This window comes from Cervus canadensis, chromosome 22 (genome assembly GCF_019320065.1).
Source record: "Cervus canadensis isolate Bull #8, Minnesota chromosome 22, ASM1932006v1, whole genome shotgun sequence".
In the NCBI taxonomy this organism is placed as follows: Eukaryota; Metazoa; Chordata; class Mammalia; order Artiodactyla; family Cervidae; genus Cervus; species Cervus canadensis.
Genome location: NC_057407.1, coordinates 5213359 through 5225459, shown reverse-complemented (window position 1 = coordinate 5225459; position 12101 = coordinate 5213359). Strand labels below are relative to the sequence as shown.

Genomic DNA, 12101 nt, shown 5'->3' with positions numbered 1-12101 from the left:
GTCGCTGGATGTGGTGGGGTTGTGCACAGAAAACGTGGAAAGAACTAGAGGCTTGCTGATGGAGTCCCTAGATCTTCTGACGTCTTACAGGTGATGGTGAGTGTATAGAGCAAACTTCTTATGCTTTTTGTTTTAAACCTTTATTTATTTAGCTGCCCAGGCTCTTCATTGCAATGCATAGACTTAGTTGCCCTGCCCTGTGGCATGTAGGATCTTAGTTCCCTGGCCAGGGCTCAAACCCCTGTCCCCTGCGTTGGAAGGCAGATTCTTAACAGCTGGACCATCAAGGACATCCCCTTGTAACTTGTTTGGCTGTGAATTGGTGCCTGGCCTCTCTCAACAGGTGCAATATGTTTATTCGGGTTTTGCATCAGGTGCCTGGATTTTAGATTGCTCTGAGATTTCAATGCCTGTCTAAGGAAGGTGCTAAAATTTTAAGCGGCAACCTCCAGTTTTTAAATTCTAAGCATTTCTTGTAAGATATTAGGGAATACAGAGCATGTTGTGTGAGCTCAGTGCATTTGTAATACTGTGAATTTAAAGCATTGTTGATGGAGATGGGTTTCAAATTACTTGGAAAATGTGAATGATGGGAAGATGGGGTGTGTTTTTTTGGTTCATTTGGGATGAAAGTGAAAGTCTCTCAGATGTGTCCGACTCTTTGTGACCCCATGGACTGTAGCCCGCCAGGATCCTTTTTCCATGGAATTCTGCAAGCCAGAATACTGGAGTGAGTAGCTAATCCCTTTTCCAGGGGATCTTCCCACCCAGGGATTGAACCCAGGTGTCCTGCATTGCAGGCAGATTCTTTACCGTCTGAGCCACCAGGGAAGGCCAATAATACTAGAGTGGGTAGCCTACCCCTTCTCCAGCGGATTTTCCCAACTCAGGAATTAAACTGGGTCTCCTGCATTGCAGGCGGATTCTTTACCAGCTGAGCCACCAGGGCTGTAGTTTTCTCTGGATATTTCAGACATGAATAACTTGGTTGGCTTTTGGATGTTTATGTTTTCTCATTCTTTCATTTCATAATTAATAATCAGTATCTGTTATGTGCACATCACTGTACTATGGACAAATGCAAATAGTTAGACTTGTATCTTGCCCTGTAAAAGCAAGTGAGATAAAGAATAAAATTTTAAGTAATTATACTACACAAGCTGATTCTAAAATTCATATGGCAAGGCACAGGACCCAGAATAGTGAAAATCACCTTGAAGATGAATAAAGCTGAAAGACTCTCCCTTGCTGGTTTCAAAACTTACTACAAAGCTACTGTAATCAAGACAGTCTAGGGACTTCCCTGGTGGTCCAGTGGTTAAGACTTTGCTTTCCAAAGCAGGGAGTGTGGATTCGATCCCCAGTCAGGGTTTCCACATGCCTCATGGCCAAAAAAAACCATCAAAATATAAAACAGAAACATTATGGTAACAAATTCAATCAAGACTTTTAAAACGGCCCACATTTTTTAAAAGTGTAGTACTTACATAAGGATAGATATATAGATCAACAAAACAAATGAGAGCCCAGAAATGAGCTCTTCTACCTTTATGGTCGTTTCTAGAGTGCACTTGGGGGAAGAAGAGTCTTTTCAACAAAACATTGGAACAACTGGATTTCCACATGGGAAGAATGAACTTGGACCCTTAGCCCACACCACATGCAAAAATCACCTCAGTCACCTCACAGTGGATCATAGACCTAAATGGAAGGGCTAAAACTATCAAACTAGAAGAAAACATTATCAGTCTTCATGACATTGAGAAGTGATTTGTTATATATGATTTTACCAGAATAAACCTGTTATTTTCTCCACAGAATGGGAGAAAATATTTGCAGAATTATATATCTGTAAGAAACTTAAATCCAGAATATATAAAGAACTCTGAACAGCTCAACGATAAAAAGAAAAATAACCCAATTTAAAATGTGGCCAGGACTTTCCAGTGGTTCAATGGTTAAGAATCTGCCTTACAATGCAGGGGTCTCGGCGTCTATCCGTGATTGGGGAACTAGAGTCCCCCATACGGGAGAGCAACTGAAACCGTGTGCCTCAATTACTGAGCCCGCGCTCCACAGCTAGGGAGTCCATGTGCCACAACAGAAGATCCCACACCCTGATGCAGTGAAGATTGCACATGCAGCAACTAAGACCCAACGCAGCCCCAAAAAATGAGTATTTAAAGAAAAATTTTTTTTGCCAACAGGACTTCCCTGGAGGTCCAGTGGTTAAGACTTTGCCTTCCAATGTGTGTGTGGGGGGGGTGTGGGTGTGGGAGTGGTGAGGGTTTGATCTCTGATCAGGGAGTTAAGACCTCACAGTTACTTGCAGCCAAAAAAACCAAAACATAAAGCAGAATTAATAGTGTAGCAAATTCAACAAAGACTTTAAAAATGGTCCACATCAAAGAAACTCTAATAAAATTTGGCTAAGAATTTGAATTGATATTTCTCCAAAGAAAGATAGTATGAATGGTCAAGAAGCATATGAAAAGAATGCTCAACACTACTAGTTATTAGAGAGATACAAATGAAAAGCACAGTGAGATACCACTTCACATTCGTTAGAATAATGGCTATCCTCAAAAGACAAGAGGTGGAAAAATAACCCTGTTGCAGAAAAGAAATATGGTGCAGTCACTTGGGTCCTCAAACTGTTAAACATGTATTATAGTTACCTTGTGATTCATTGATTCCACTCTACTTATACCCAACAGAAATGTTCTTCAGCTTATGAATGGACAGACAAAATATGGTATATCCATGTAACTGAATGGTATTTAGCAATGAAAAGGAATGATGTACAGATACATGACACAATATGCCAAGTGAAGCCAGTCATGTATGATTCCATTTATAGTCAATAGGCAAATTAGCCAAATCAGTAGAAATAGAGGATTTCTATTTTCTCGAAATAGAAAACAGACTGAACAACAAAGGCCAGCGATGGCAGATTGTCTGGGGGGAAAGTTGGCTTTGAGCTTCATAGTTGTATACACGAAGGCTGTGAAAAGACTGAATGCAAGATATAATTGGAAAGGCAGGATGGGCCTGAGCCACCAGGGAAGCCCAGAAAGTGGATTAGTTGTTGCCAGCGTCTGGGAAAAGTAGAGAATGGGGGCTAATTTCTTATGGGTTCCAAGTTTCTTTTGAGGGTGATGAAAGTGTTCTGAAGTTGGATATTGCTGATGGTTATGAAATTCCATGAATATTCTAAAAGCCACTGAATCGTATACTCTAAAAAGATGAAGTTTATGGTACGTGAATTTTAATCTCAATACCTCTGTTATTTTATTTTAAAGAAATAACTATTGCACAAGGTATTTTGGTGATAAATACCAAAAAGAAGAATTTCATATATTGAAGGCATAATCTCTAAGTCAAGGGATGCGTTCAGTCCAGTCACTCAGTCGTGTCTGACTCTTCGAGACCCCATGGACCACAGCAAGACAGGCCTCCCTGTCCATCACCAACTCTAGGAGTTTACTCAAGCCCATCTCCATTGAGTCAGTGATGCCATCCAACCATCTCATCCTCTCATCGCCTTCTCCCACCTTCAATCTTTCCCACCATCAGGGTCTTTTCAAATGTGTCAGCTCTTCACATCAGGTGGCCAAAGTATTGGAGTTTGAGCTTCACCATCAGTCCTTCCAATGAACATTCAGGACTGATCTCCTCTAGGAAGGACTGGCTGGATCTCCTTGCAGTCCAAGGGACTCTCAAGAGTCTTCTCCAACACCACAGTTCAAAAGCATCAATTCTTTGGTGCTCAGCTTTCTTCACAGTCCAGCTCTCACATCCATACATGACTACTGGATAAACCATAGCCTTGATGAGACGGACCTTAGCTGGCAAACTAGTGTGTCTGCTTTTTAGGATTTATGAAAGGGATGTGTTTGACCTTGAGTAGCTTTTATGGAAGCTGGAGATTTGGATATATAGCTGCTTCCAAAAGGAAGAGCACTGAGTCACAGAGTTTGGCATGAGATAAGGCCAGCAATCAATCCTAAAGGAAATCAATCCTGAATATATCCATTGGAGGGACTGATGCTGAGGCTGAAGCTCCAATACTTCGGCCACCTGATGTGAAGAGATGACTCATTGGAAAAAGACCCTGATGCTGGGAAAGATTGAAGGCGGGAGGAGGAGGAGATGACAGAGGATGAGGTGGTTGGATGGCATCACTGACTCAAGGGACATGAGTTTGAGCAAGCTCGAGAGATAATGAAGGACAGGGAAGCCTGGCATGCTGGGGTCCATGGGGTTATAAAGAGTTGGATACGCCTGAGTGAATGAACAACAAAGGCCAGCGATGGCAGATTGTCTGGGGGGAAGTTGGCTTTGAGCTTAGTAGTTGTATATATGAAGCCTGTGAAAAGATTGAATGCAAGACACAATCGGAAAGGCAGGATGGGCCCAGATTAGGGGCCCTTGAGTGCCAGTATGAGGAATTCTCTGCTGAATTTGGTTACCCTAGGAACCTGATGGGCTTCCCTGGTGGCTTAGATGGTAAAGTGTCTGCCTGCAATGTGGAAGACCAGGGTTCGATCTCTAGGTTGGGAAGATCCCCTGGAAAAGGAAAAGGCAGCCCACTCCAGTGCTCTTGCCTGGAAGATCCTATGGACGGAGGAGCTTGATAGGCTACAATCCATGGGGTCGCAAAGAGTTGGACATGACTGAGCGACTTCACGTCACAGGAAGCTGATGGGGCTTCCCAGGTGGCGCCAGTGGTGAAGAATCCACCTGCCAATGTAGGAAACACAAGAGACGTGGGTTTGAACCCTGGGTCTGGAAAATCCCTTGAAGTAGGAAATGGCAACCCACTCCAGTATTCTTGCCTGGGAAATCCTATGGACAGAGGAGCCTGGCGGGCTGCAGTCCACGGGGTCACAGAAGAGTGGGACACAGCTGAGCACGCACAGGAAGCTGAGAGAAAGGGGCCGCCCCGAGCTGAGCCCGGAGCCTCAGTCCACCCCAGAGTGCCGGGAGCGCGCTCCTGTCGAGGGCCCTGTTAGGAGTCTGTCGCAGCCGGTGTGAGGAGAAGCTTTCGTCTCTTACATCTCCTGAAACTGGAATTAGTTTGGAGTTCTGAGCCTTCTGATACCAGCATAGGCAATTTGCAAGGCCTCGCACACAGATGTTAGTCTACGTCGTTTCCTGGGAAAGTGAGTCACAGCTTCCTGGTAGAGAGCTGTCTGGGTGCTAAACAATGGTGTGGGGACCCCGCTCAGTCACTCCGTTCCCCGCGGCTCCTTTCTGTCGCTCGCCATCTATGCTGTTTGTTTACATTTCCTCTCTCCTTCCTTCCTTCCTCTCCTTTTTCCTCCCTCCCTCTCTGCTCCTAATTGGTTCTACTGTCTCCCTTCCCGTGGCCTGTATCTCCCCACCTCCAATGTCTAGCAGATTGCCACTGTTCCTTTGCTCAACATGAAGTTTGATCTTAGCGATATGAAAGAAAAGACAGGAAACCTTTTCATGAAGCGTATATGGAGCTATTGACATGTAGACCACGGCAGTGAATATTTTCATGGAAAATAGACTACATATGATGAATGTTTTTCTAGGTAAATTTAATGTGAGAGCCACTGAGATTTGAGGAGACTCGGTCTGAGAATTTTTTCAGTCCTGTCACTTCAAGGTCTCATGAGGACATCAACATGCCCGTTTGTGGTCTGCCGTTAAAGTTTTTCCTGCCGGTTTGCCGTCTCAGTCTTGGTGAACCAGAGAGCAGACTCAGTGCCTCAAGTACTGGCCGAGAAGATGGTCACCACCTTCCCAAGACACAGGAAACTCACGATTGTCCCGTTTTCAAAGGTTCACCTCGAGGCCAGCTACTTATCCCAGCTGTCTAATTCATCCTTTCTACCAAACACTCTTTCGATCTTGCTTTACACTGAAATCTCATCACATATAGATGATGACATTTAAAAGATCGCTGTGGGCATTTCCTTTAAGGTGAGGTTTTCCCTTGATAAGTGTGCAAATGCAGCTAGATTGTTGGTTTAGTAGAGTTACCCACACTGTGAAGGAGGTCTGTCCCCAAAAAGTTTGCCAGGTTCTGTTGGGATTTGGGGTGTGGGAGGGTAGCAGAGAATTGCTAAGGTGGCTAAAGGCAGCAAGAACTAGGGGTGGGATGGTGAGGGGGATTGGTTGGTGTGCTGTGTTCAAGTGAGGCTGTTAAATGTGAGGTGAGCCCTCATATGGAAGATGAAAGCTGTGCTGTCCTGAGGGAGGGACGGGGGGGAGCCCAGGCAGGTTTGGAGTTGGGGACCCACTTCTGAATCTTAGTGCAGTTACTCTCTGCTTGCCTGAGCCAACATTCTTCACCCTCCCCAGAGTCCCATCAACGGGACAGTTGTCAAGATCAAATAAGTTAACTGGGGAGAAGATTCGTGTTGTTTGGCTTCTTATAAATGTTGAGTCCTCTGGAGTCTCTAGAGATTTCACCAGATGTATTTTTAATAATATGATAAATATAAAGGACAGGAAAGCCTGGTGTGCTACAGTCCATAGGGTTGCAAAGAGTCTGACATGACTGAGCAACTGAACAGCAATAACAAATGATAAAGTTTCAACTCTTCTTTTGGTACAAGTGTAGTTCTGGAGGTATAATATCTGAACAAATTACCTAAATCATAGTTTGTAAAACTGGACTATATCTTATTGTTGTATAGCCACTAAGTCGTGTTCCACTCTTTGCGAACCCACGGGCTGCAGCCAAGCTCCTCTGTCTTCCACTGTCTCCCGGAGTTTGCCCAAATTGATGTCCATTGTGTTGGTGATGCTATCTAACCATCTTATCCTCTGCCACCCTCTTCTCCTTTTGCCTTCAGTCTTTCCCAGCTTCAGGGCCTTTTCCAATGAGTTGGCTCTTCGCATCAGGTGGCCAAAGTATTGGAGCTTCAGCATCAGTCCTTCCAATGAAGAGTCAGGGTTGATTCCTTTAGGATTGACTGGTTTGATCTCCTTGCAGCTCATTTGATATGGTTTGATCAGACCAAACTGGTTTGCTCTCCAGCACCTAAATTCGAAAGCATCAGTTCTACAGTGCTCAGCTTTCTTTATGGTCCAGCTCTCCATCTGTACATGACTTCTGGAAAAACCATAGCTTTGACTTTACAGACCTTTGTCAGCAAAGTGATGTCTCTACTTTTCAGTACGCTGTCTAGGTTAATATTGCTTTCCTTTCCAAGGAGAAGGCATGTTTTTATTTCATGGCTGCAGTCACTGTCTGCAGTGATTTTGGAACCCAAGATCTGTCACTTCCCCCTTTATTTGCCATCTAGTGATTATAGCTGGAAGTGAAAATCTATCACCTTGTGTCCGACTCTTTGTGACCCCCATGTACTGTGTGGCCCACCAGGCTCCTTTGTCCATGGGATTTCCCAGGCTTAGTTCAGTTCAGTCGCTCAGTCGTGTCCATGGACTGCAGCACGCCAAGTTTCCCTGTCCATCACGAACTCCTGGAGCTTGCTCAAACTCGTGTCCATTGAGTCAGTGATGACATCCAACCATCTTATCCCCTGTCCCAGGCTGATACCCTGTAAGTGGAAATCAGATGTAGTTCAGAATTTTATGCTCAGGGTGGCGCTGTTTTCCCATACTTTTGGTAATGTTTGCATTTTATCTCTGTGGGTTCCAAGTCAGGCAAGTAACTCAATAAACATTTAGGACCATTTCTACCTTCTATTGTTCACAGACCTTCTTACCTTGTGAGACCCCATCCAGTGCCATATCCTAAAGTGCACATTTCTCCTATATTCACTGTAACATATGTGAGAATTGCCATAATAAACTAGTTGGCTGATTATATATTTGAAGACATTTATTAAAACAACAGATTTTTCAGCTTGCTTTTTCTGTTTTGGAGTCAGTTTGTGTTTAGGTCTCAAGATATGTGCAAAACTTGTGTGCCAGTTCTTAATGGAATAAAGGACCTAGTATAGTTCTTCAAAACGGATTTATTTAGCACAAGTACTAAAGTACATTGAACTCCATTTTCATTAGTAATCTGTTCATAATCTGTGTCAAGAGCACAGGTGAATTGTTCCCCACTTCTTGTCAGAAACTACACATGTCCTTTGCAGGTCTGTCATCTGGGGCTTGACGTGAATTTTTGTTTGTTTGTTTCTAGATACGAGGATTTCTGTCACGGTTTGATAACGTCCTTCCCGTCAGCCTGGCCTTTGACAAATGCACAGCTTGTTCTTCCAAAGTAAGTCGTTCTACATTGGCGGGGCTTGTTTTTTAATATGAGCCCCGTCAGCCTTCCCAGCCAGAGGCACCCAAAGCAGCCAAGGGCTTTTCGTGGGGGAGGTCAAGGGTCTGAAAAAAAAAAACAAACCAGAAGGGGTTACGTTTTCATTTATCTGTGTTCATTCTCACAGGGAAACCTGCCTGAGAAAGTCGGGTTTGTAGAATAGCGAGAGAGACAGACCATTCCAGCTCTGTGTCAGTCCTTGCATCAGGCTGATTTGGGCTCAAATTTGAACTTTTCTCGTCTTCGTTCCTCCCCGGAGGGCTCCTCGCTTACACAGACCATCGCAGAGCAGTTTTTTAAGTGTTGCTTAGAGGATGAGGGAGACCAGGCAGTCGTGATGGTGTTGTCTTTTGGAGTTCCACATAACGACAAAGAAAAAGTAGACAGAGATTAAGGGGCCTGGCTGGGGAGCCAATAAAAGGGCCCGTTCAGCTTTGATCTTTCCAGAGGCTCTAAAAACAAAGCCGGTGTGTCCCCCATTGTAACGGAACCAGCTGATGTATCTCAGACCTACAGTGATGGCATCTCATTTTTTTTTTTAATAGGCCTTGAGATAGTCTTGAGTTATTTTTGCACATACACTGTGTGTTCTAGCTGACTTCCTTTTGGAAACCTCTGTAAGCCTTCTAACGCCCAGTGATTTAACCTGGCTTTTAAAACTCAAGATTCTTGGTAAGACTTCCATGTTCAAGTGTTAGGTGTTGGGGTCATTAATCCCAAATGTTGGGGTCGTTATAATTTGGGACTTCTTTGCTGCATAGCCTACATCAGTCTGAACAGGACTGAATTCTGGGTAAAGTCTCTGCACTCTGAGATGACAAGCTGTCTTTGAAAATTTTACTTGGGTCTTGGGTCTTACTTGGGATGGTGCTTAGGAAGAAGCACCATCTTGACCAGTTTCTCTAAAAAGTTAACTCAGATTTGACCAACAGTGTTGATAAATTTGGTTAATTTTAGGTGCTCAAAAACTTCGAGTGATATTTTCTTTCTTTCTTCTTCAAACGCAAACTGAGCTCTGGTTTTATCACTCTGCATCCCAAGTGTCCATGTTGAGAGTTAAACTTTACCGTTTGTAGGTAGTTATCCACAAGCTCATACTTCCTGTGGGTTCTCTAGGGCGTCTTATATCTATGTGCCTGAGCCAAGGTCTCAAGGATGTCTACGTGCACTTTCGTCTTCAGAAATGCAGGTTTTAGGATTGTGTGCTCTTCAGCACAGTACCTTTTTTTTTTTCCCTTTGAATGTCTGAGCTAATTGGTCTCAAAATAACTTGGCAGTATTAATTTTCATATTGAAATTGTTTGACACAAGTGTCAGAGACTTCTCTGTGGCTTTATCTAGGTCTAGTTAGTCAAATGAGGTGAAGATAATTAGGTTCTCTAAGTGAAATGCAAACACTCATTTTTTTTCCTTGTTCTATTTCTAATTAAATTAGCCCCGGAGATACTGTTTATAAAAGGATCACAAGCACATCCGCTAGCTGCCGTCCCTTATATTTGAAAGAGCAAAAAAAAAAAAAAAAAGAAGAAAGAGCATAGCTTTGCATTTTTCTTTCACACTTATTGTAAGCCTTAAATGTAGATAGTACTTTTTTGTTAGCAAAGTATTTCCTCTTAGTGGTCATTCTGAGAGTCCTGCTTTACATAAACACGCCGGAGGACTTAATACAAACTGACTTGCATTTTAACAGCTGTGTTATTCCCAGAGCGATCACTTTTCATGTGGTCCGGGTATTAAATTTCTTTTGTGCTGAAAAGGTTGCTTCATGGGTGTATGTATTTCCTTACAGTAGAAGCCCAGCATTTACTTACTTGGCTACCTTACTTATTTGCTTAGAAGAATGTCATTCTGTATTATCTGCAGACCCAGCATTGATACTTTGAAATGACAAATGCAGTTATATTTTCATCTCTGTGCGTATGAATTTTTCTTAATGCATACTTTTTTTTATACTGAGTCGTATCATAGTTGTTTTTGTTTCAAAAAGATTCTTCGGGGCTAAAAATGACTTAAAAATTTCTCCTTTGACATCTATGAAGTAATTTTTTCCTTTGGTACTTTTCAGTATTTTGGCTTCCCCCCCACCACCTCTACCCACCCCCCCCATAGGACTAAGGCCATACTTGTGTCTTGACATTACTTCCATGAAGTACTGTTACGATTTTAAAAAGCAAAGTACTAAATAGAATGGGCTTCCCAGGTGGCGCAGTGGTAAAGAATCTGCCTGCCAACACATGACATGTGGGTTTGATCCCTGGATCGGGAAGAATGGCAACCTGCTCCAGTGTTCTTGCCTGGAAAATTCCATGGACCGAGGAGCTTGATCCAGGGCTGCGGTCCATGGGGTTGCAAAGAGTCGGACACGACTGAGCACGCACACACACACACACACAAGGCCATTCTTGTGTCTTGATTTAACCATAAGTACAGATAGATTGAGGAGGTAGAATAAGCTGTGCTGAGTACTAATGCCTTCATTACCTTATTTATGTAAATAAAACATAGACCTTTTATAAGGCCTGAGCTGGGGAAGAGTACAGTTCTCTACGTAGGTGTCAGGGAAGCTAGATCATCTACATTCACATTGTTCCTTATCCTAGTCGATTTCAGCTTGGCATGCAGCCAGGTGAATTGTTCCATCTTCCAGAAAAAATATTGGAAGATCTGGAGGGAGGAGGGCAGTGAGGAGTTGCTTTCATTCCGATTTCCGCCATCGCCTTGTAAGACTTTCTAACATGATAGGTAGTATCTGTCACTGGAATTTCAAAAAACCCTATTTCAAGGTTTGTGTCTGTCTTTTCTTTCTTCTTTTTAAGTTTTCAGAGCCAAATAGTTTTGTGGAACTGCTACCAAAGGGAAAAGTATAATTTTGAAACCAATATTCTTGAATTTCTCGTAATACTTTGAATTAATTTGTTGTTTTTAGATTTTCCACCTAGATAATTTGGGGGAAGTTAGGGTATTTGGAGGGGTACCTTTCTGTTTTAATATAATTCTTAACTTGCAGGCAAGTTGTGGGAATAGTACAAGGAACTCCTTTACCCAGATCTCCCAGTTGTTTATATTTTTCCCCATTTGTGTATATGTGATCTTCTCCCTCCCTGCCCCTCCTCTTTTTCTCTCTTTTTTTTTCCTCTGTGCTGGGTCTTTATTGCTGTGCTCTGGCTTTCTCTAGTTGCAGCGAGCAGGGACTACTCTTCAACGCAGGGCTTCTCATTGTGGTGGCTTCTCTGGTTGCGGAGCTTGGGCTCTGGGGTTCGTAGGCTCAGCAGTTGTGGCTCATGGACTGAGTTGCCCTGCAACATGTGGGATCTTAGTTCCCAGAGCAGGGATTGAACCTGTGTCCCCTGCATCAGCAGGCAGATTCTTAACCACTGGACCACCAGGGAAGCCCCCCTCCTCTTTTTCTTGAGACTGGGAATGAGTTGGAAACACTGTGATTGTTTAAAGCTAAATACATCAGTGTATGGTTCCTCAGAAAAAAATTCTTGTCTTGCCTAAGCAGAATGCACTTATCAAATGCAGGCAGGAATATGTTTGCATAATACTGTTACCTGACGCACAGTCTATGTTTCAGGTGTTGTTACTTGTACCAGTAATGTTCTTCATAAGCGTTTTCCCCAGACCAGAATCCAAGTCAGGAGGATCAGGTGTTTAGTTGTCATGTCTGTTTGGCTTCCTTCAGTCTGGAAATGTTCCTTAGCTTTTCTTTATCTTTTCTTAACTTGAACACGTTGACGCTGTGCCAGTTATCTTGTAGAATTTCCCTCTGTTTGGATCTGTCTGCCGTTTCCTTATGACTAGATTCAGTTGATGAATTTTTGGCAGAGAGATGAGATGA

The 12101-nt window shown here is 43.2% G+C and overlaps 1 protein-coding gene across 1 annotated transcript in view; it reads left to right on the top strand.

The window, feature by feature from the left end:
- Window positions 1–12101, top strand: part of ATG7 (autophagy related 7) — a 231789-nt gene that overhangs the window by 100342 nt on the left and 119346 nt on the right. Inside the window, exon 16 of the mRNA XM_043442242.1 lies at window positions 8135–8215. Within this exon, the coding sequence (XP_043298177.1) occupies window positions 8135–8215 (81 nt within the window). The remainder of the gene's footprint in view (window positions 1–8134; window positions 8216–12101) is intronic.